The sequence below is a fragment of the Anastrepha obliqua genome, chromosome 4, assembly GCF_027943255.1.
Source record: "Anastrepha obliqua isolate idAnaObli1 chromosome 4, idAnaObli1_1.0, whole genome shotgun sequence".
NCBI classification, from domain to species: domain Eukaryota; kingdom Metazoa; phylum Arthropoda; class Insecta; order Diptera; family Tephritidae; genus Anastrepha; species Anastrepha obliqua.
Window position 1 is genome coordinate 52830728 of NC_072895.1, and position 26119 is coordinate 52856846.

The 26119-nt window shown below is 35.6% G+C and overlaps 1 protein-coding gene across 1 annotated transcript; it reads right to left on the reverse strand.

Annotated features, from left to right (window-relative positions):
- Positions 1 to 856: 856 nt before the first annotated feature.
- Positions 857 to 22621, reverse strand: LOC129244145 (uncharacterized). The gene is made up of 12 exons (XM_054881761.1): positions 22320 to 22621; positions 21251 to 21374; positions 20103 to 20349; positions 16541 to 16654; positions 14743 to 15178; positions 14075 to 14665; positions 7320 to 7475; positions 7104 to 7227; positions 6095 to 6341; positions 4271 to 4384; positions 1681 to 2116; positions 857 to 1614 (listed from the first exon to the last, which is right to left on the reverse strand). Exons 1-12 carry the CDS (start codon positions 22437 to 22439, stop codon positions 1018 to 1020), a joined length of 3306 nt encoding a protein of 1101 aa, XP_054737736.1. The 5' UTR covers positions 22440 to 22621; the 3' UTR covers positions 857 to 1017.
- Between the last annotated feature and the right edge of the window lie 3498 nt (positions 22622 to 26119).

Sequence of the window (26119 nt, forward strand, 5' to 3'; positions counted from 1 at the left end):
GTTGTCGAGATATCGCTGCTTGAGGACAAAAGGGTCCTTTCTTGTTCAATTCCGGATATCTCCGTGACACATGGACGTAGGAAGAATTTAAAAAAAGGAAAATGAAGCTGAATAATCAGGCTTTCTGGTCCATATGATCGCTTTATCGAAAAAATTTTTTTCGAGCCCGTGGAGCCCAAGAAAGAAAGATAAAAATTTGGAAAATTTTTTTTCGTCATACTTTTTCAGATTGCGTTGAAACCGTGGCCTGGCAAAATTTTTGCTCCACGGATTCGAAAAGTAGAGCCCTGGAGCTTCAAAATGCTTTTTTTAAATTTCTGGTACGATCATTTTTCACATAGATACAGTCCGTCAAAAAACCTGAAAAAATTTGAATTTTTTTCTTGCTCCCTTAATTTTTGTGAGGAGTGTATATATATATATATAATATATATACGCGCGTACACCCTTTCTGGTTATTTGCCCGAGCTCCTCTTCCTATTTGTGGCGTGAGTCTTGATGTTGTTCCACAAATGGAGGACCCTACAGTTTTAAGCCGACTCCAAACGGCAGATATTTTGTTTTTGAGGAGCTTACTCATGGCAAAAATACTCTCGGAGGATTGCCATTTCCTGCCGAGGAGCCACCGCTATTAGAAAAACTTTTTCTTCAGTTTGGTGTTTCACCGAGATTCGCACTTTTTTTCTCTCCATTCGGCTACAGAGGCCGAATTAAATATATTAGATAGTCGAAATTTTCCAATATTTTAATCCAAACCTTGTAAGCTTTATTTCTTTTATCATCTGATTGAATTATTTAATAATTAAGTAATTTTAAAAATTAATTTCTTTTACAAAACACTTTTAAAGTATTTTGAAATAAGTCCAGCTTACATAAATCTTAATATTTTTCCGAAATATTTTGGCAGAACCCTCAAAATCTAATAGATTTGATGATTCCAGTAGGAAGATCAGATTTTTTAAGCACTCTAATGCACATATCTTTGAGTAGGGTTATTAAAAAGCATCGTTTGTGTCTTTATTTTAAATCGACAAATTTAAATTTCAAAGGAATCGCCGGCGTGCTAATAAGATGATATTTGAAAGGTTTATCAGTCGGATAGTTGTATTCGATATGAAATTGGCGGACCAAATTGCCCAATGTCAATTCCATTTCCATATCCACAATACGTTTGCCAACACAACTACGCGGACCAAACCCAAAAGGCAGATTAATAAATTTATTCAAACTATCTGCAGTGAGGCGCTTGCCATCACTTGTCGCTGCATCCTGTTTGCGTAACCAACGTTCCGGTATGAATTCACGTGCACGTGGAAAATAACGCTCCTCATTTGGCAGCATATTCGAACTAATAAACGCGGGCGTCCCCTTGGGCACCTGATAGCCACTCAATACTAGATCAGCACCAGTTTCACGGGCACTGCCAAAGCCGAGGGGATATATGCGTAATGCTTCCTTGATGCAGGCGCGCAGATATGGCAATTGTTTCATATTCTCAATAGTGAAATGGTCGTCTTTGTGTGGCAACACAGCACAGAGCTCTTGGCGTAGTTTGAGCTGCTTTTCTGGATTTTTAGCGATGCATAGCAGAATGGTAGCGATCGCACTAGATGACTGTTGAATAAAAAAAATATTATAATATAACCATATGTATGTAAGTATGAATGTAAGTGCGCTTACCCCGTCAACACCTGCCATTAGCATATCCATAGCCATTACGATAGCAGTCTGCCGATTAATTTTTGATAACTTTTCCAATACACTTCGTTCTTCACCCTCCTTGGCGGGATTTTTTTCTAAACGGTCCAACGCTGCGTTAACATAACGATTTGTTACATCAAACATAAGATCCATTGACTTTTCGAAACGTCTGTATGTAGGTGTTTTTATGTATTTGTAGAATGATGGTTTGATTCCCAAATCAAAGATGGACTCTAGAAATGCGCTCATATTTTCGCAAAGTATCTTGGCCTCCTTTGAGTCGGGATTCTTGCGTATCAAACCGAATTCATGATCCAATGCTACTACAGCAACCGAATCAAAGGCGAGATGATTGATGTCGTCCAGAAAGTTTTCCGGCACTTCCAGGGTCTGTGGGTCGCGTATATCGCGAATTCTAAACAGAATTTGAGAGGTCAAAGTGAGAAAAAAATATAATATTTTTTGGTTAAAAGTTTTATCAACTTGTTGAATTATGAAAATATTTTTATTTAAGGTCATAACGGAATGAAAATAAATACGAGAGGAATCGACTTAGCCATTATATTCCATTATTTTGCTTACCTTTCCGTCCATACATTTAATAATTAGAAAGAAAGTGTAGCTGGTAGGTAGACAGAAGTAGTAGTCGGTATTTAAGCCAACTCATTTAGACCGTTACCGATCCTTTGTGATACCAGAGTGGCAGATTACCTGCCATTTAAACCATTTTGTTTTAAGTGCAAACCTATTGATCTGGATGAAACTTACATCCCTAAGGTCATCGGTATCATTCAAGAACTATAAATCTACTGACATGACACGCAAGGCAGCGACAAAGAAGATGTCTAGCAGACTCTGCCTCCTCCTTATTACTGGGGCTTAGACAATAGTTCAAATGAGGTACATCTGGACTGCCATTAAGACCAAATTTTGTCATAGCGTTACATGCCAGACTATAAACCCATCTCATGTTGGCTGAAGAGACAATGCTACTTGCACAACGCAGCTTGTAGGTTCAGAGAGGTATACCTACAGTCTCCATATCAAGATGGAGCCGAGTGGTACTGTTCCCTCGCTAATTCATCTATTCCGCCATCTTGTTAAGAGATGGCTGGCATTTGTTAGCAATGATTGAATTAGTGTCAGCCCTACCAGGAAATTTATTCGAAGCTTAATTACCAGAATAAATATAGATTTCTCTGAAGGTAGTCACATTTTTGCCTAACCAAACGGCTACGTGAGTAAAGACTAGAATTTCAGAAATGAGCTACACTAATTAGGAAGATGAATCGAAATGCTTACTTTTGGTTTCTTGCAGTAGACGCCAGAGTAAACTTTATCGTGAAGCTTCGAGCCATCAGTAAAGAAGAAAGTATATAGTTAGCCCACTTACGTCTAGCTGGAATTCTTCAACTAAATAAGCTATTAAAATATGGTCCATCCAAACAACAGCGAACAGGATTTGTTGAACCCAGACTATTATGGGCGAGTGTGCAGCATCTAAATCGCGCCATTGATTAGTTGAGGCAAGCCGAGGAGCAGTGTTCCCTGCATTATTTTTCCCAATCAAGTCTGGGGGACGTAAGGAGGAAAAGGCATTCAGAGCAGCAGAGAGTGTGATTCTAAGAGGCTATACGTTGAACTTTCTGAAGCCGATTTCTAATCGCAAAATTTAGATACCTACAAGAAACTTGGTATATACTCGTCTATTACCTTTAGGACTATAAGCGTCTCAAATTCAACTGTGATTGACCAAATTTGGTTTGACTTATAGCTGTCAAACGGATCCTGAAGCCGTCGCAAGATACTAGCAAGTGGTTTTACGGTATTTTGGTTTTTTCCAATGCAACGCTTGCTCGAGATGTTTGATAATTTCTTTAAAATACTCGTAACTCAAATAGAAGTCGAAACTAGATCAGGGGTTGCGTTAAAAAAATTTGTCAAGGAAATATAGTTAAGAACAAGCAATGAGTCCTATTGGAATGGCCAAGGCCTGCAGCCGAAATATTTATCATCAGTCGTTATGCTTTAGATACGCGGAAATAAGAGGCCTTCTTATCATTTTATTAAGCTCACACAGGTTTTAGGAGAGTTTGGACGCGCTTTTCACCGAGCGGCAACGCAACGAGGCAACAGTCTAAGTACACGTCGCTCCAAGACAACCGCTATATGGAATGCTATCAGAAGAAAAAGTTTTCCATTTCATTTTCCCTGTTGGCCTATGTAATGGCCTTGATTTATATGATCTCAAACTATACCATTCTCAAATACAATTCGGAAGTGCGTAGGTTCGATTCTCCGTTCATGAAAAACCAAAATGTTAAAAAAAAGATGTTTTTCTAGCAGCGGTCACTCCTCAGCAGGCAATAGCAAGTCTCCGGGTGTATTTCTGCTATGAAAAAGCACCTCATATAAAAATATCTGCCGTTCGAAGTCTGCTTAAAACTGTACGTCCCTCCATTTGTGAAAAAAGGATTAACGCACACCAGAAATAGGAGGAGAAACTCGACCAAGCACGCAAAAAGAGTGTAAGCACCTTATATTTTATATACATATATATCAAAATTACCTTTCTATAAACTCCAAATTCACCTTTTGTAGTGGCTCCAAATAGAGTTTTGCATTTTTCGGTTGCATCAAAACAGGATTTACCAAATGTCGGAATTTGCCCCACTTTTCGCCGCTATTTTGGAAGGAATAGCAAGTATGAATATATAAATAAATGATCTAATAAGTATAAGAGCTTATGTGTAGCAAATAGTAAATACTTAATAACGAAAATAGGTCAAAATAGAGACACGGTTTTCAATAACCCTTTTTTTAAGCTAAAATATTACACTTTGAGCTGAGTAACAAGGTAAGAAAATACTCAGCGCAATATTTGGATACTAGCTAAATAATAGACAACATTCAATATTAAAAAAGATTAAAAAAATAATTATTATATAAAATAATAATAAAAAAAATTATTAAAAAAAAATATTTAAAATAAAAAATTTATTATGCATTTCATGTTTCATTAATCGTTGGAAAACTGCTTTCATCACTCCGATAATCAAACCTGGTAATCTGAATGCTATGAAAAAGTACAGACCCGTATCTAAGCTTACTTCCTGCTCCTAAATTGTGAAGAAAGTGCTGAGAGCAATATTATTTTATGCTATTTATCAATAGTATAATGGAACCACATCAGCATTGTGAGCATTCCATATTCTCATTCTAATAACTTAGTAAACAATCTGACAGCTTCTTCAGAATCTTGCATTTCGCCTTTTAAAGCTGGATTTCCGAAGGACTTTACCAACATAGATTTTTCAAAAGCTTTCGGTAGTAGCTGGAAAAATATTCTACTTATATAGTGGAAACTTGGAACAACATATATGCTTTCATTTCTCATTCTAGGATTCGGCCGGTTAATAATATTGTACTAAATCCTACCCACGTATATTTGTTCTTTTCATTAATAATATTATATTAGGGTTTGTTTTCATCATGCAAAGTTTTTTCTTTATGTCGATGACTTAAAAGTTTTTAATGACGTAAAAGTTTTCTCTAACTTATCGGATATTTAATTTTTGCAATGTAATTTTGACAATTTAGTTGACTGGAGTATTATAAATAAATAATCTCTTAGTATCAATAAATGCTTTCGTATCACATTTTCTTAAATAATAAACTCATGTAAATAATGCTTCTTTTTAATGCTCAGCGTTTTACTGCCAATGAATTCAAAGTTGAAATTGATTAAGGTTTTTCCACCCATTCCCTTTGGATCTTGTAAGGCTTGACTTTGAGATGCTACGGTCAGATAGTTCTAGTTCTTTCGCCATTTGATTGGCACTTCGCCGTGACGTTGGAGTCTATTGATGACCACCTTTATTTACTTCAAGGTGATCGAGCTCACGAACAATAGCTGGTTGCGATTTTCCAGCCATATATAATGAAATCGCACTATTACGTTTCAAATCCATTAGTGATTTTCTTTTTTCGCGTTTACTCTAGGAAAAATGCTTCCGCGCGCTTGTAAACAATACTCTGGACTGTCATTTAGCCAACTGACACACAGCTGATGCCCGTGCATAAATCTAAATCTAAATTCAGTATAAATCTAAATTCAGCTATCTAAAACAGAGTTTGAGAAGCTCTTTCTTGACTAGACAAAGGGTACTTTAAATTTATGAAAGTTTATAAAAGTATATTTTGCTGTATTCAATTCAGATACGCACTATTTCTAACGAAAAATATATTACGTCTTTCTTTAATTAGAAGCTACCGAATTTGTCTTTGGAAAGCTTATTTTTTTCTAAGTTTTCGGACAGATATTTGAAAAATCATATAATATTTTGACAAATATAAGAACTGAAAACACAAATTTTACTTATTTTTTCCGTACTTATCATTCAGACCCATGGTTTCCTTGAAAAAGCCATCCTTTCGCGATTCACGGTAATATCTGACGGCGTCTGTGCCTGGCCGAGTTGGCCAAATACCTTCGGTGCGATAGACCTTCGCGAAGTCATCCACATTAAAGAGCACTACCGAATCTGGTTGCCCAATAACGCCAGCCATGCGATAAATATCACCAAATCGTTCACGACATTTAAGAAGAAAGTCGTTTACGGAGAGATCAACGAATTCCCCTACAGAGTAAAGAAATATAGAAAGCAATCAGATACATCAATAATTGAAATGTAAAGAATTTCATTATTTAAAACAAAAACAGTTGTGTATATACTGTCAGCGTCAAAATGAAGTGTGCACCCCATATTGATAAGTTTTGACTATTTATTTATTGATTTTGTAATTTGAATTATTTTTCTATAAAAATATAGTTCATACTACAAGAGGAACCATATAAAGCGAAGTTTCGAACGTTGTACACAATTTATAAAAATTCGTAAAATTTTCATTAAGTTTTCAAACTTGTTAATCAGAAAGTGCACTGCGTCTAAAAAATTCTTAAAAATCAGTGTAATTTGTTATCTACTTGAAACTTGTACTTTTTAATGCCAAAACAATCTATTAAACTGCATACTCGAAATTTTTCTAAAAATTCTTAGTAAAAATTGGTTGAAATTTAAATTAAATATCGCCGAATTTTTACAAATTTTATATTCGCATGAACTAAATAATTGAAGGAAGTATGAAAAATAATTGAAATTACATTTATTTATATAAATAGTCAAAACTTAGCAATATATGGTGTACATTTTATTTTGACGCTGATGGTATACTACGAGTAAATATGAAAATCGTTACAACTATTTTTTACAAAGTTCGCTGAACCTTTTCGACTAATACTAAACGTCTATGTTTTTTTCATGGGACTAAAATTCCTGCTGCCCAGCATTACTCATTTTGGAAAACATCTCTAATTCTCATAAACTTCAATTTCGACTTACCTCCTTTCACAAAGCCCCGAAACATTTGGTATCTCGTCAGTCTGGGCATGGATTTGTAAGGTAGCGCTTGCTGCCACTCCAAATCGAATATGTTTTGTGCTGATTTGTTCTCAACATTTTCAATCTAGAATACAAAATAATTGGTTGCTTTAAAGCTGTTAATGGATTTTCTATTCTATTCTAATGAGGGTTTCACACTCCTTTGGTTTACTTTACCTTGTCATTGCTGGCTGTCGACTGCAGCACTATTTGGTATTGCTGTAAGTTTTGTAGCTTTTCACCGAGTACACACATTCGAGCGAGAGATATGCCGGCATTGCGACAAATTATTGACATTTTCACTACATTCACATAAATACTCAAAATATAAACAAAGAATTATACTATAGGACAATGTATTTGGCTGTAAGTATGTGTGTATGTATGTATATATATCTGTTTAGCAATTTAAATTGTTTTTGTGTTAATAGAATAGCCTCACTTTGGAAGTGTTTCGTTTGAGTTATGAAATTGAACTGATAGGTAAATTATTTATTTTATTCTCTGTATTGCGCGCTGCATTCACCACAACCAGTGAGCTCGAATTCCCATAGCTGATGTATGCAAGTACTTAATAGTTGATGCAAGCAATTATCTTTGCAGTAGCAGAACAGCACGGAGGGGACAATGAACAAGATAAGATAATTACAAGTATATGGAATTAATTAGAAAAAGTTATAAGTTGAAAATTGATATTATTTTACCAGTGGCATACTTGCTGCACTTCAATATTATATTATATCTAGACTCTGATAAAAATGTACGCCCATCGGTGATATACACATACTCGTACATATACATACATACATACATATGTACTTATAAAGGGTGCTTTTTTAAGAGCTATAGGAAAGTTTTTCAAAAAAACACACGTAAAATTCAGAAAACTGCCTGAAATTTTTATTTAAATCGATAGCACAGGCCATATAATTTAATGTTTGAAGATTATTTCACGCAAATGTTGACCGCGACTGCGCTCCAAATGGTCTATCCGCTTAGTCCAATTTTGGCATAATCTTTCCAATGTTTCGGCCGGTATCTTACATATAAATGCTTTAATGTTGTCTTGCCTGCTTCAAGCTTGTCTGAATAGCCATGAGCTTTAACATAGCCCCTCAAAAAATAATCTAAAGGCGTTATGTCGCACGATCTGGGTGGAATTGACAGGTCCCGAACGTGAAATGAAATGTTCACTGAACTCGTGTCGCATGTGGCACCGTCTTGCTGAAACCACATGTCATGCAAGTCAAGCTCTTGCATTTTGGGCAAAAAAAAGTCACAGTTTCGTTACGATTCGCAGCATCTTTGAAGAAGTACGGTCCAATGATACCTCCAGCCCATAAACCGCACCAAACTGTGACCTTTTCTGGATACACTGGTAGCTCTTGCAATTCTTCTGGCTGATCTTCCCTCCAAAAGCGACAATTCTGTTTATTTACGTACCTATTGATCCAAAACTGAGCATCGTCGCTGAACACAATTTTTCGACTTTAAACTTTCTTAACAGAACACGCATTTTATAACAAAATTCAATGATTTGCAAGCGTTGTTCGTTTGTAAGACGAAGATGTTTGACAGTGAACCAAAACACGAAACGTGCGCCAGCTGTTAAACCAACTGTTTAAAAAGATAATAGCTAAAAAATCACCCGTTATTTGCACATTGGAAATATTAGCTGATTTTGATTCTTCTACCCCTCAGCGAGTAATGAATAAAACAAAGAAATTCCCTTGAATTCAATGGGCATATGATTTGGCATAATCGGATTGTTTTTGTTTTGACTGTTCACAAAGAAAAAATGTCAATCAATGCATTCAAACATATACAAATAAGCAGTGAAGTATTAAATTTGGCAAAAAATACTTGCGTGTGTGGGTTACGAGGCTGAAAACATAGTTATAAAACGTTCACCTATAGGTAGATGATCTACTTTTTCGTGCTTAACTCCCAATCCGTAATTAAAAACCAAGATTTCCGATACAAAATTTCTCTCCCAGAATTTGAGATTATAAAATAATCCTAGATAATAATCACACTTTTAAGCATACAACCCTGTATTTCTTGTGTAATAGATCATTATATTTACGCGTGGAAAGAAAAACGTCAAAATTAAAACTAAATAAAATGAATTCCGGCAAAGAAAACAGGTTTGTAGAGATAATTCTAATAAAATGTTTGTTAGGTATTATTAACTATGCATTCATATAACATAAAAAAAGCAAGTGTCCATAAACATGTGTCCTCTTATCAGTTATTATAATTTTTTTTTTTTTTTTTTTGCCTCCTTTATTAATTACACCTGTCGTATGACACTAAGTAATTCTTTCTGCAGCTTGGATTTTATAACATTAATCATTATCAATATTACATTTGGGTTAAGTTTTTGTGTGAGTTTACAAGTGTAGGTATGTGCATAGCTTTAAATTATTCTAGTTATCAGCTGAGTTATTATAAAATGTAACATCGAATTTCGCATGCGTATTGCTGCCATAATTTTTTGCAACCCAGTAGACGTCGTTTACGTATTTCCTCCAACTGTTTTAGCAGCCAATCGCGCGATTAAATTAACTATTCCTTTTCTTGCCTTTTCTTCAGATCGTTAATAATAATTAAAAAAACCAAAAACACCGAAATATTCCATCCAAATAATTTCTATGAAGAAAAACCTTTGACAACAGTATTGACAGCTGATTGTCGATTTTGCAGGTAATCTGCCATATGTGAACAAGTACTCGATTTTCGAACTCATTAAAGGTATCGAAGAAAAATATCGATTCTACAAAAATATCTAATAGAAGTACTCATTAATTACTGGCATCAGACTAATTCCAAAATTCACACCAAGAATGTGCCTTTAAGATCTTTCCATTCTTCTGGTGGTTTACTTTTTAAGAGGGTATATAGTATATAGTATACATAGTATAGTAGGTAGTATATGTTTCAAAAATTCGTTAAAATCATTTCTCGTCTTTTTGCGCCTAAACACGAGACCTGAATGTAGTAAAAGCTCCCGAATTTGATGAACTGTTTTTGAATAAACCAATAGATACGTTTGCATTTGCAGCGATGTTTCTATGGGGCTCTACATACATGGCCGAATCGTTTTTCCAGCTTCGATATACCAGTATTGCCAAACCACTACATCATGATTCATGTATTGCATTTTTAATGCAAGTGAATTCCTAACCTGGTACTCGAGTATCCTCGTGTATACTCGCCTCAGTGTTTGCATGAGTATGAAAATTAATCAATAGTGTAACAAATTATCGATTATTTACTCGTAGTTACACTTAATGGAGAAACTGTTGTTGCTTTCAAATACAAAATTTTCGCTTGACGAGCAGCGGAATTCTCTAGTGAGCAAAGAAGAGGTGAATCGAAAATAGCTATTAACAAAAGAATTATTACGTATGATGTAGAGTGAAACGAGATGCAATAAAACCATTTTTAAAAACATTGTCAACTTCATCTTGCTGATCTCCGGAACTTGTAAATCGAATTTTATGTAACTTTCACTAAAGAGTAGAGGAGTTTTTTGAGCATGCTAAAAGCTACTTTTATCTTGAAAATATTACTCTATAGTTGCATTTGACGTTGACATATTTCTAGAAAAAAAAGAAAAAATCGGTATGACAAAAGTATACATACAGCTCATACAGCATTTGACTTAGTGAATCACAAATTGTTATGTTTGAAACTTAAACACTATTTCGGCTTCAAAGACAGTGCGGTGAAGCTCATGGCCAGCTACCTTGGTGACAGAACGCAGAAGGTTAAAACCAGTAAATTAACATCTCAGTCTAGATACGTACACAATAGTGTTCCGCGAGGGTCTATCCTTGTTCCACTTTTGTTCAGTCTTTTTGTCAATGATGTTTTTACCGTTTGTGATGATATACAATTGTACTTATCCAGTCGTATTGGTCTCGTTGAAGATTTATGTTTCAAAATAAACAGTGATTTGTCTGCTATTTCTGTATGGACTAATGAAAACTCTTTATGTCTGAACGCGTCAAAGTCATATGTATTACCTATATGTAATAGTGTTGTGCATGTTGACAATATCCCTAAATTGTGGATAGGTACAAGTTCCCTTACCTTTATGGATAAGGTAAAAAATTTGGGGTTTATTCTTAACACAAAACTTATCACTGCTGACCATATAAATAGGGAATGGGGGTCTCTGCAACATTCACACCAGAGAAAACGAGCCGCAAATTAGTTCTCCAGCTAATTATGCCTCTAATTATCTACTCTGAGGTGGTATACAGCAAACTCGACTCCACATCTTGCCATAAACTTAATGTGGCATTTAATAACGCCACGCGGTATGTATGTATATGAGATTGGCGATATGGCCATATCTCTGCCTTCCGCTCAAGGTTACTGGACTGTTGCCTCGATAGTTATTTGTCTTTACATTATTCAGATCTCCTCCCTATCTGACAGAGAAGTTGATACCAGTAAGGTCTCGCAGACACAACAAATTCATCGTTCCAAAATTTAATTACCTAGCATCATCTAGATTATTTTTCATTAACGCTGTTAAAGTGTGGAACTCATTACCCGACACTGTGAAGGCTGGACTTAACAGATTTAACTTCAGGGCACAAGTCTATAATTACTTTAAAAGTGTTTGATTGCATTAAATTAGCGCATTAAATTTCTCTCTACATTTTCTAATTACTACTTTCGTTGTTTCTTTTCTAAATCCTGTTGTTTCTTTTCTAAATCCTTCTTATTACTATAGTTAAGTTACTACTGTGGGCAAAAAGTAAGGTGAATTTGGTTTTAAATGAAAAATCTTTATTTATTCTTGTACTATAAATCAATTGCATCCCCTTCAAAATAATCCCCTCTCGATGAAATACACTTATGCCAACGATTTTTCCAATCCCCGAAACATGCCAAATAGTCCATTTCCGGTATAGCCATCAGCACCTTCTTCGATTCAGCTTTTGTCTCCTCAATCGACTCGAAACGCATTCCTCGGAGTGGTCTCTTGAGTTTTGGGAATAGCCAGAAGTCACACGGAGCCAAATCAGGCGAATACTGTGGTTGTGGAATGATATGCGTGGAATTTTTGGCGAAATGGTCACGAAGAACGAGTGCAGTGTGAGACGGTGCATTATCGTGATGCAAAAACCAAGAGTTGTTGGCCCATATTTCTGGTCTTTTTAGACGAATTGCTTCCCGTAAACGACGCATAACGCTCAAATAATATTCCTTATTAACAGTTTGGCCAGGTGGAAGGAATTCATAATGCACCAACTGTCATCATGACCTTTATTTTTGAACGACTTTGACGTGCTCTTTTCGTTCTGGCCTCGCCTCTAGCACGATATTCGCTTGATTGGTCGGTTGTTTCAGGGTCGTAAGTATAAATCCAAGTCTCATCTCCCGTAATGATGCATTTGTGCGTGTCCTGATAGTCTGAAAACATTGTTTCACACACATCAACGCGACGACTTTTTTCCAAGAAATTGAGAGTTTTCGGTACCAAACGAGATTTGACTTTTCGTAGGCCCAAATGGTCTTTCGAAATGGTTTTTACAGATCCTTCTGATATTCCGATCATATCAGTAAGGTCTTTAACAGCCAACCGACGATTTTCGAGCACTAACTCCTTTACTTTATTGACGTGTTGGTCATCTGTTGACGTCGATGATCGTCCGGAGGGCTCCAAGTCAACACGTTCTCGACCCTCTTTGAAGTCTTTGTCCCACTTATATACAATTTTCTGCGACATGGTCGAATCACCAAATGCCTTCTGCAACATGCTAAACGTTTCCGCAGCCGAAATTTCATTCCGCAAACAAAATTTGATGGCACTTCTCTGCTCAATCAAATCAGACATTGTAAAAATCGAAAAATGCACTCTTAGTCGTTTGGTAAACACAAGCGTAAATATATTACTGATAATGACATTCACATGAAAGTTGTCCCAGATGTTATTAACAGTGCTGCCAACTCATGAAAAAATAACTAGAGCGAAATTTTAATCCCGCGAAATTGACAAATAAACTGGTGAACTGGTGTAAAATTTAGAATAAGAAACTTGTATGTTAAAAATATTCCAGTTGTTTATAATATGGTTGAAGTACTATTAAAAGACCTTGGTCTTACTATGTACTATTTATATAAACAAATAAATAAAATAAAATAAATTAAATATCCACATAAATGCATACATACACTAGTATGTTGATGACATGTACAAACATGTACAAAAAATGTATTCATTTTAAGGCTAGCTTTTTTGAATACTTCTAGTATTTAGTAGGCACAGCACCGTTATCAATTATCGCTTGAAGGCGTCGTGGCATTTATCCACCTAGTTGGGTAAGTTCTTCCTGCGTCATTTGGTTACATACATGCTACCATCAAATAGAATTCTGTGGAGGCACAAAATTTCCAATTGAATACTTAAAGTTAGAACAGAATCAGCAGGTCGAAGCAACGAAGCAGATTTATCATGGTCGCCCCAAAAACAATGTACAGACTAAGCTCAGACGCATTTTGAAGTTGTCAAAATTTTTAAAAAGGTAAATCTTTATATAAATAACCCATGGTTGTATGTTTGACTTAAATTAAATAAATAAATAGATCCACTCAAGGATTAAACATTTCGCTTTTGCTTGCATTGTGGCAAATTTTTCTCTTATTTGATCTCAACACTGTCGTAATGATGAACGTAATGCCACTCGCAGGTGGCCCATACGATAGAAGGGCCAAAATTTTAGTACATCAATTCCTGTTGGAGCTTGTAAAAACCATGCTAGCATCAACACGCGAACAGCAGAACCCTTAAAATATACTATATTTGATGATCCTGATGAGAAAACTGGAATTCCTTTTTGTAAAGTACTTTATTTCACATACCTTGGATTAGGGTAATCAAACAAAAAAAAACATCGTTTACGTCTTTATTTTAAATCGACAAATTTAAATTTCAAAGGAATCGCCGGCGTGCTAATAAGATGATATTTGAAAGGTTTATCAGTCGGATAGTTGTATTCGATATGAAATTGGCGGACCAAATTGCCCAACGTCAATTCCATTTCCATATCAACAATACGTTTGCCAACACAACTACGCGGACCAAACCCAAAGGGCAGATTAATAAATTTATTCAAACTATCTGCAGTGAGGCGCTTGCTATCACTCGTCGCTGCATCCTGTTTGCGTAACCAACGTTCCGGTATGAATTCACGTGCATGCGGAAAGAAACGCTCCTCATTTGGCAGCATATTCGAAATAATAAGCGCGGGCGTCCCCTTGGGCACCTGATAGCCACTCAATACTAGATCAGCACCAGTTTCACGCAAACTGCCGAAGCCAATGGGATATAGGCGTAAAGCTTCCTTGATGCAGGCGCGCAGATATGGCAATTGTTTCATATTCTCAATAGTGAAATGGTCGTCTTTGTGTGGCAACACAGCACAGAGCTCTTGGCGTAGTTTGAGCTGTTTTTCTGGATTTTTAGCTATGCATAGCAGAATGGTAGCGATCGCACTAGATGACTGTTGAATAAGAAAATATATTTAAATTGTTTTACTTTATAAACTATTATATGTTTGTATACACGTAGTGCCCTTACCGAATCAACACCTGCCATTAGCATATCCATAGCCATTACGATAGCAGTCTGCCGATTGATTTTTAATAACTTTTCCAATACACTTCGTTCTTCCCCCTCCTTGGCGGGATTTTTTTCTAAACGGTCCAACGCTGCGTTGACATAACGATTTGTCACATCAAACATAAGATCCATTGACTTTTCGAAGCGTCTATATGTAGGTGTCTTTATGTATTTGTAGAATGATGGTTTGAGTCCTAAATCAAAGATGGACTCTAAAAATGCGCTCATATTTTCGCAAAGTATCTTGGCCTCTTTTGAGTCGGGATTCTTGCGTATCAAACCGAATTCATGATCCAATGCGACTACAGCAACCGAATCAAAGGTGAGATGATTGATGTCTTCCAGAAAGTTTTCCGGCACTTCCAGGGTCTGTGGATCACGTATATCGCGAATTCTGAACAGAATTTGAAAAGTCAAAGTGAGAAAAAAACAAATTGTTTTTTTTTTTGTTTTTTGAGGAAATAAAGCAGTCAAGTAAAAAATAGTTGGATCAAAGTTTTTACACCTCTTTGACTTATGAAAATATATTTTTTTATGATCACAACGGAATAAAAATAAATACGAGAGGAATCGATTTTGCCATGACATTAAAGTTTACCTTTTCGCCCGTACATTTGTTAATTATAGCGAATATTTAGATGGCAGGTATGTAGGAGTCGGTCTTTAGTAAAGACCGGTCTTTAGTAAAACTAGTAGTATAGTTAACCCACTTACTTCTAGCTGGAATTCTTAAACTAAATAACTTATCAAAATATGATTCATATAAACAATAGTCAACAGGATTTATTGGACACAGACCTAGTATTATGGCCGAGTGTCCAACCCCTAAACCACGCCATTGATTAGTTGACGCAAGCCGAGGAGCAGTGTTACCTGTATTATTTTAACCAACCAAGTTTAGGGCAGGTAAGAAGAAAAGAGTATTCAGAGCATCTGAGGGTGTGGTTCTACGAGCGCCATAAGTTTAACTTTCTGAAGCATATTTCTAATCGCAAAGTTTAGATACTTACAAAAAACTTGGTATATACTCGTGTATTAGCTTTAGGACTACAAGAGTCTCAAATTCAACTGTTTTCGATTTGGCCAAATTTGGTTTGACTTATAGCTGTCAAACCGGTCCTGAAGCCATCGCAAGCTACTCGCAAGTGGTTTTACGGTATTTTAGTTTTTTCCAATGCAGCGCTTGCTTGAGATGGTTGACAATTTCTTTAAAACACTCGTAACTCAAACACAAAGCGAAACAAACTCCGGGATTGGATTAAAAGAATTTGCCAAGGAAATAAAGTTAAGAACTAGCGCTGAGTCCTATTGGAATGGCCAATGCCTGTAGCCGAAATATTCGTAATCAGTTTTTATGCTTTAGGTACGTGGAAATGAGAGATCTTCTTAGCATATTGATAATCTCAAACAGGTTTTAGGAGAGTTTGGATGCGCCATTTGTGGAACAACATCAAGACGCACATCACAAATAGGAGGAGGGATTCGGCCAAACACCCAAAAAGGGTGGACCCGCCAATTATTAGTATATACATATATATATACCATTCTGAAATACAATTCGGAAGTGCCTAGGTTCGATTCTCCGTCCATGAAACACCAAAATGATAAAAAAAAGGTGCTTTTCTAGCAACGGTCACTCCTCGGCAATAATGGCAAGCCTCCGAGTGTATTTCTGCCATGAAAAAGCACCTCATAAAAAAATATGTGCCGTTCGGAGTGGGCTTAAAACTGTATATATACAAATATCTCAAATTACCTTTCTATAAACTCCAAATTCACCTTTTGTAGTGGCTCCAAATAGAGTTTTGCATTTTTCGACTGCATCAAAATAGGATTTACCAAATGTCGGAATTTGCCCCATTTTTCATCGCTATTTTGGAAGGAAAAGCAAATGTTTATATATTTAAATAAACGAGCTAAAAGGTATAAAAGCTTATGTGTAGTAAATGGTGAATACTTAATAATAAGAGTAGGTCAAAACAGAGACACGGCTTTCGATAAGCCTTTTCTCTAAGTTAAAATAATACACTTTGAGCTGAGTAACAAGGTAAGAAAATACTCAGCGCAATATTTGGGTACAAGCTAAATAATAGACAACATTCAATATTTTTTCTTAAAAAAGAAATTTTTAAATAAAATAATAAAAAAATTATTAAAATAAAAATATTTTAAATAAAAAAAAATATTATGCATTTCAAGTTTCATTAGTCGATGGAAAACTTCTTTCATCACTCCGATATTCAAGCCTGGTAATCTGAACGCCATGAAAAACTACAGACCCGTATCTAAGCTTATTTCCTGGTCATAAATTGTAAAGAAAGTGCTGAGAGCAATATTATTTTATGCTATTTATCAAGGGTATAATTGAACCACATCAGAATGGGGGGCATTCCATATTCTCATTCTAATAACCTAGTAAACAATCTAACAGCTTCTTCAGAATCTTGAATTTCGCCTTTTAAAGCTGGATTTCCGAAGGACTTTAGTAAAATAAATTTTTCAAAGGGAAAAATATTCTACTTATTTAGTGGAAACTTGGAACAACATATACGCTTTCATTGCTCATTCTAGGATTGGGCCGGTTAATAATATAAGTTGTCAAAAAAGTCTTGCGGTATTTCCGCAAGCTTGTCTTTGCAAGCGCGTAGTTCTACTTGTATTCGTCGCATCGGTTCACGCTAGAGCTTTTTGGAAAGCTCTTTTCACGTGCTAACACGTGTTTGATTAGCGTCGCAAACATGGAGCAAAATAAAGAGAAAATACGGCATATTTTACAGTACTACTACGATAAAGGCAAAAATGCATCTCATGCTGCCAATAAAATTTGTGCAGTTTATGGACCCGATACAGTTTCCATTTCCACCGCACAGCGATGGTTTCAACGTTTTCGTTCTGGTGCAGAGGTGATCGAAGATGCGTCACGGTCCCGAAGGCCTGTCGTCGAAAATTGCGATAAAATCGCTGAATTGATCGAAAGAGACCGGCATAGTAGCAGCCGTAGCATCGGCCAAGAGCTGGGCATGAGTCATCAAACCGTTATAAACCATTTGAAGAAGCTTGAATTCAAAAAGAAGCTCGATGTATGGGTACCACACGACTTGACGCAAAAAAACATTTTTGCCCGTATGGATGCATGCGAATCGCTTCTGAATCGCAACAAAATCGACCCGTTTTTGAAGCGGATGGTGACGGGCGATGAAAAGTGGGTCACTTACGACAACGTGAAGCGCAAACGGTCGTGGTCGAAAAGCGGTGAAGCTGCCCAGACGGTGGCCAAGCCTGGATTGACGGCCAGAAAGGTTCTTCTGTGTGTTTGGTGTGATTGGCAGGGAATCATCCACTATGAGCTGCTCCCCTATGGCCAAACGCTCAATTCGGACCTGTACTGCCAACAACTGGACCGCTTGAATGCAGCACTCATGCAGAAGCGGCCATCTTTGATCAACAGAGGCCGAATTGTCTTCCATCAGGACAACGCCAGGCCACACACATCTTTGGTGACGCGCCAGAAGATCCGGGAGCTCGGATGGGAGGTTCTTTTGCATCCACCGTATAGTCCGGATCTCGCACCAAGTGATTACCACCTATTTCTGTCCATGGCGAACGAGCTTGGTAGTCGGAATTGTCCACAAGAGAGTCCTGTGAAAATTGGCTCTCCGAGTTTTTTGACAATAGGGAAGCGAGCTTCTATAAGAGGGGCATTATGAAGTTGGCATCTCGTTGGGAACTCGTCATCGAACAAAACGGCGCATATTTGACTTAAATCGCATTATTATAACCAATTTTATGAACAATCGAAAATTCAATCAAAATACCGCAAGACTTTTTTGACAACCTTATATTAAACTAAACCGTGCGCCCTTTTATTTGATATTTTCATTAATATCATTGGGGTTTATTTTCATCATGCAACGTTTTTTCTTTATGCCGATAACTTAAAAGTTTTTAGTGGAATCTCTAGTTAGTGGAAATTTAATCTTTACAAAGTGATTTAAACAAATTATATGACTGGAGTATTATAAATAAATTATCTCGTAATATCAATAAATGCTTTCATAAGGCATTTTCTAAAATAATAAACTCAATATCATTCGCTTCTTTCAACCGCTCTGTGTTCCTTTGCCAATCAATTAAGGTTTGAAATTGATTAAGGTTTTTCCATTGCTAGCCTTATCAGCTTTATTTTATTGAAGTCAGCGTCTTTCAAAGAGACCCTGTACCAGGAATCTCCCTAGTTAGTTCAAAGCTGGAATATGCAACAATAGTTTAGAATCCGATTTATTTCACCCACTCCCACAGAATCGAAGGATTTTAACAAAGATGCATTGGTTTCGCTATCCAACCGCTTAATTTTCTATATATAATCTAAGTCGGCCGCCGTAGCCGAATGGGTTGGTGCGTGATTACCATTCGGAATTCACAGAGAGAACATTGGTTCGAATCTCGGTGAAACCAAAATTTATAAAAACATTTTTCTAATAGCGGTCGCCCCTCGGCAGGCAATGGCAAACCTCCGAGTGTATTTCTGCCATGAAAAAGCTCCTCATAAAAAATATCTGCCGTTCGGAGTCGGCTTGAAACTGTAGGCCCCTCCATTTGTGGAACAATATCGAGACGCACACCACAAATAGGAGGAGGAGCTCGGCCAAACACCCAAGAAGGGTGTACGCGCCAATTATATATATATATACATATAATCTAAGTCGGTAGAGATTCTTGGAGTATGCGCATGTCTTGAAGTTACCTTCTTCCAAATTCACAATTCACATGTGTGCAACTTCACCTGTGGTCTTGTTACTTGTTCTTCTGGAACTGATCAACTTTAATATTCCTTACAGAGTCCTGCGTTTTCATTATCCGTTATGTGTAATAGTTGCTAAGTCAGATTATTCTAATTAGCTCGCATTTCGAGAATAAATAAATAATATGCAAATAGCGCCACATATCCGCGTAGCGTGGTGACATGAACTGTGGAAAGTTTTTACAATCAGCTGATATTTTAATTGCATAAGTAAATGCTACATATAAATCCAAATTCAGCTCAGCTATCTGAAACAGAGTTTGAGAAGCTCTATCTTGACTAGACAAAGGTTACTTTAAATTATGAAAGTTTATAAAAGTATATTTTGTTGTATTCAATTCAGATACGCGCTATTTCTAACGAGAAATATATTACCTCTTTCTTTAATTAGAAGCTATCGAATTTGTCTTTGGAAAGTTTAATTTTTTCTAGATTTTGGGACAGATATTTGAAAAATCATATAATATTTTGACAAATATAAGAACTGAAAACTCAAATTTGACATATTTTTTCGTACTTATCATTCAGACCCATGGTTTCCTTGAAAAATCCATCCTTTCGCGATTTACGGTAATATCTGACGGCATCTGTGCCTGGCCGAGTTGGCCAAATACCTTCGGTGCGACAGACCGTCGCGAAGTCATCTACATTAAAGAGCACTACCGAATCTGGTTGCCCAATAACGCCGGCCATGCGATAAATATCACCAAATCGTTCACGACATTTAAGAAGAAAATCGTTTACGGAGAGATCAACGAATTCCCCTAAAGAGTAAAGAAATATAGGAAGCAATCAGATACATCAATAATTGAAAAGTAAAGATTTTAGATATTTAAAAACAATTAGTTGTGTATATACTGTCAGCGTCAAAATGAAGTGTACATCCCATATTGATAAGTTTTGACTATTTATTTATTTATTTTGCAAGTTGAATTATTTTTCTATAAAAATATAGTTCATACTACAAGAGGAGCCATATAAAGCGAAGTTTCGAACGTTGTACAAAATTTGTAGGAATTCGTAAAAGTTTCTTCAAGATTTCAAACTTTTTAATCTGAATTACCCTATAAATTTTGGGTACGCAGTTTTGTAAATAAATGAATTTTAGTAAAACACGTTGAATGCGTTGATTTTCGCCAATTTTTTCCACTCATGGTAATGGGAAATTTCTTCTATATAAAAAAAAGGGCGTTAAATGAAGAAAATGCACAAGACCGCGTCTAAAAAATTTCTTAAAATCAGTTTTAAATTTTGATCTACTTAAAACTTGTTCTTTGTAATGAAAAAATTCAACGATCTATAAAACTGCATACCCGAAATTTTTCTAAAAATTCTGAATAAAAATCGATTGAAATTTTTATGATATTTTGCCGAATTTATATGCTTCTTGTTGTATTATAGACTAAATAATTGTATGATGTATGAAAAATAATTGAAATTACAAAATAAATAGTCAAAACTTATCAATGTACACCACATACATACCGCTGACGGCATACTTAATATGAAAATCGTACAGCTATTTTACAAAGTTCACTGAACCTTTTTCACTAACACTAAACGTCTATATTTTCTTTTTTTTTAATGGGACTAAAATTCCTGTTATCAAGAATTACTAATTTTAGAAAACATCTCTAGTTCTCTTAAACTTCAATTTCCACTTACCTCCTTTCACAAAACCCCGAAACATTTGGTATCTTGTCAGTCTGGGCATGGATTTATAAGGTAGCGCTTGCTGCCACTCCAAATCGAATGTGTTTTGTGCTGATTTGTTCTCAACATTTTCAATCTAGAATACAAAAAATCACACATAATTGATTGCTATAAAGCTATTAACGGATATTTTCTTAACAGACTATTCAAATGAGGGTTTCACACTCCTTTTTTGTTGTGGCTAGAGCGGCGCTGGAATAATTGCGTTGTTCTTGACAGAAATTACCTTGATTAATAAAACTAATTTCGACCTTTGTTAGGCCCGAGACTTTTCAGCCCAAGTGCTATAATGTGCCAAATTATAGTGAAGTTGCTGAAGTCAAATAAATGCAAAGATATTATTTCCAGAATGCCAGGAATTATAAAGGCTGTTCAGGCACTATTCCATAACATCTACACCAAGTTTCATTAAATAATCATTATACTTTGCCTAAAATTGCTCATACGTCGTTACACTGAACCCAACCCGGGGTTATTTTATGTTAAACCTGTGTCAAACAAAGTGCGGGTGGTTAGTTAAAATTACAAAATAAAGCAGATTATTTCATTTTATACCAGTTGGAGAAATCCCTTTGTGTTTAAGTGGAGAATTAACCCTAATCCCATGGCACCTCAATCCCATGTCGATGGGTCGGCGCTTATTTCTATTATATAACGTCAACAAAAAATTGTAAAAAATTTCAGAAGGTATCTTCTAAGCTTTAACTAAACAATCTAACAAGAGATTTTTTCAAAATTGTTTATTTTAATAATATTTTATCATAAACAAATGGTATGAAACATGCACCGTGCAGTAGTTTCATAAAAAACGGGCCGGACACGAACGACCATCGACATGGAATTAGGGTTAATAATTTCTCAACTTGATAACTAGTAAAATCTCCATGTAAAATAAGTCCCTTATAAGTTGAGAACCCTATAATCCGTTTGCTGAAATGCTGTTTTAGATTTGAGAAAGCTATTTCATATCAAATGTATCTGAGGTTGATATCAAACAAAGAGGTTTGTTGGTTTACTTTACCTTGACATCGCTGACTGTCGACTGCAGCACAATTTGGTATTGCTGTAATTTTTGTTGCTTCTCACCGAGTACACACATTCGCGCGAGAGATATGCCGGCATTGCGACAAATTATTGACATTTTCAGTAAACTCACATAAATACTCAAAATATAAACAAAGAAATATACTATAGGACAATGTATTTGGCTGTACGTATGTGTGTATGTATGTATATATATCTGTTTAGCAATTTAAATCGTTTTTGTGTTAATATATAGAATAGCCTCGCTTTAGAAGTGTTTCGTTAGAGTTATGAAATTGAACTGATAGGTAAATTATTTATTTTGTTTTCTGTATTCCGCGCTCCATTAACCACAACCAGTGAGTTCGAATTCCCATAGCTGAATTATCTTTGCACGAGCAGAACTGCACGGAGAGGACAATGGAGAAGATTAGATAATCACATGTATGTATGTGGAATTAATTGGAAAAATGTATAAGTTGAATATTGATATTATTTAATCAGTGGTATACTTTCTGCACTTCAAAATTATATTATATCTAGACTCTGATAAGGAATAATCTAGCCACTTGCAAAACCGCGAAAATCATGTGTACACAGAGTGCAGATAAATACGTCCGACTCGTACTAGCTCTGTTTAGAAAAGAAAGCAGAACTATCGTAGGTATTCTGACAGATCACAATTTGCCAGCGGCACATGTATGTATGTATGTATATTTGATAAGATTGCTTTCTAAGTATTGTAATATAATAAAATGTTGTTCTTGTTCGTAATTTTTATCTGTAAACAAAACTGAGTTCAATGCTGCGTAGATTTCTTGTTGTTTATTTTTTCTTTTCTTTCAAATAATCATATGTACATATGTATGTATGTGGATTCATACAGTGGAAAAGCTAATTTGTTTTTTTTTCTTTTTGTTTTTGTGATCTGGTAGTTTGAAAGACAAAAGTCACTATGCTTTTCTATTGTTCTAACGGGTATCGCGCCAATCAAAAAGAAGAAGAAGAAACAAGCGAGCATCCAGGATTTTCTTCGGAGGAATTCTGTGTAAAATAATCCCATATATATATGTACATATGTATGTATAAAAAGGGTTGCCCTCTATATTTGCGCATTTACAACACATTGTGTGATCAGCTGTAATTTGATACTCACATACATATGTATATCGAAAAGTTTGCTATTTTTTAGGATAAACTTACATGCTACGTTTTCGTTTACTATTTACTTGGTATTTTTCTCTAAATCATCGGACAATTCCAACGTTTTGGCGATATCAATTTTTTATCTCACTGAAAAAAGAACAAGTAAGACTCGCATGTGAAAATGTTACATGTAAGTTTATGTAATACCAATAAACAATGAGATAAAAAATTCATATCGCCCAATAGATGGAATTAACTCGGGGCAATTTTCATGCGATCATCTAGTACGATTTTCGACATGGATTATCGAGACAGGAGTGAAATGATGAATTTATATAGTTTTGAAGCACTACACTTAGCCACCGTGAAACGATGGTACAACGAGTTCCAATGTTTGAACAGGGCCGTCGATACTTGCTGGATGAATTTCGTAAAGGCTGTCTAAAAACGATTGTTGTTCTAGTAACAATCGATGATGTTCATCAATTGGTGACGAAAGATCTACATGTGAGACATCGCGTGGTATAGGAAAAAGTTTATTGCATAAACATTTCGTTGGCAAGAAGGTTGGTTCTCGCATTATTTGACAATTGACCAAAAAGGGTCTAGTCGATTGGGTTAAAGAAATGTAGAAAAAATTCAGTCGCGGTGCTTCAAAGCATGTCTATAGCATCGTAACAGGTGACAAATCTTGGTTCCATGTGGGTATTCCAAATCGAACTGAAATGGTCGCCTGTTTTCTGATCATAAAGCAACTGTACCACTAGAGAAACTTAAAATACTCACTTGTGAGTCGTACACAATCACTTGTTTGGCAGAAGTTTTCGGATAATTAAGGAAAACCAGACGCCGAAAGCCAATAATCCTTCACCAAAATAATGTCAGATCACTCAAGATAGTTTTTGAGCACTCAATAGATCAAATTAATGGTTCATTCACCTTACGCCCCTTATTTAGTATTTAATGATTTCTTTTTGCTTTCGATCATAAAAAATAAATTGCGAAGTCAAGGTTTTTTAGCACTTGAACAGCTTGCCTTTAAACAGCTATTTCTGGAGGTATCCACTTCGAAGTGGAAAAATTGTTTTGAAAATTGGTTCAAGCGAATGCAGAATTGTATTGACTTCCACGAAGATTATTTTGTAAAACAATAAAGCCATTTTCATTATTACTTTACTGTGTTTTCATTGTTGAACGCAAAATAAAACAGGCAGCCCTCGTAATATATACAAAATTAAATATTTATATTGTAGTTTATTTTAGAATAATTTATTTATAAAAAGTGAGGAACCCCTTAAAAATAGGCATACTTATTCAGATGCATAACAGCATACTAAGTGCACTGTTCTAAAAAAACTATACCTAATATTAATAATAAAACAAACAAAAAAACGCATTAAAAAAAAAGCTGAACCCAAATCGCAATTACCAACATTTGCTGGAATGAAAATACAAAAAAAAACTGTAATTTGATTTCGTCTCATCGCTGGTCTGCAGCAAATTTTATTAAAACTCTTTGAGTTCAGTCGGTATAGATTTAAAAACGTGCTGCTCCATTCAACCTCTCTTGTGAAATCGTAGATCTCATATCTTATTTTCGCAAGTTCTTACGGGAGGAAAGTTAATAAATTATCATATTCGGCAGTGTATTTTTTCCGCATAGTTCAATGACTTTTAGCTTGCGAATAAGCCAGAATTGATTTTCAACCTTTTCCTCTAAGTGAAGATATGCGTCTATGCCAAACGAATTAGGCAGCGTCTAAAACGCAAAACGTATAAAACATATGTCATATGTCTAATAGCTCCTGGTGACGCTCAAGCATGCATGTGCTGCAGCTTATACCTACTATGGGTGCGTGTCGGGTGCATGACGCTAAAGCTAAATACACACCAGGCAACCGTTGCAGCAACTCGGCCATGTTGAAGCAACCGTTGCCTCGTGTGTAGCTGTGTTGCCAAATGATTTTCGTGTTGCTGCAACCGTTGCCTGAAATATCAAATAAATTTGATTTTTGGGATAGGTTGCTGCAACCGTTGCTTCGTGTGTATCATTGTTTACTGCTTTTACTCGTTCAGTTCGTTGAACACAAGCAAAGAAGAAGGTTCGTGCGGAGTAAAATAAAGTGAAAAAGGAAAAAATGGCAATTGAAAATAATAAAAATTATGTTAATTTTATTAACGAATATAAAATTTGAGAGAGCTGTAGGATATAAGTAGTGAAAAATATAAAAATAAAAATTTTAGAAAAAAAGCATACGAACAATTAAAAAATGAATACAATAAAATTGATAAAAATTTCAAGTCCGCAAAAGCGTTTCCTGTTGCAAGATACCGCGAAGTTATTGCCAGTCTAATTTCTGCTGATATTGCCTCTCCCATTATGGTATCTTGTTTCGTTATTTTGGCCTTTACGAAGTCCAACAATTTTCTAAACAGGGCTTCGTCCATCCTCATGTAATTTTTATAGTCCGCTGGTTCATTTTCCTTCAGTTTTTTCAGCAGCCTCTCGTTCGAAAATTCGATTTTTTTAAAAGCCAATTTTTGGACCAGATTTTTTTTCTTCCGCATTTTCGTACAAAAGTTCGTCAATTATAATAAGAGAAGTAATTTTACGCATTTCGTCGATCATTTAAAAAATTTAATTTTACGTAT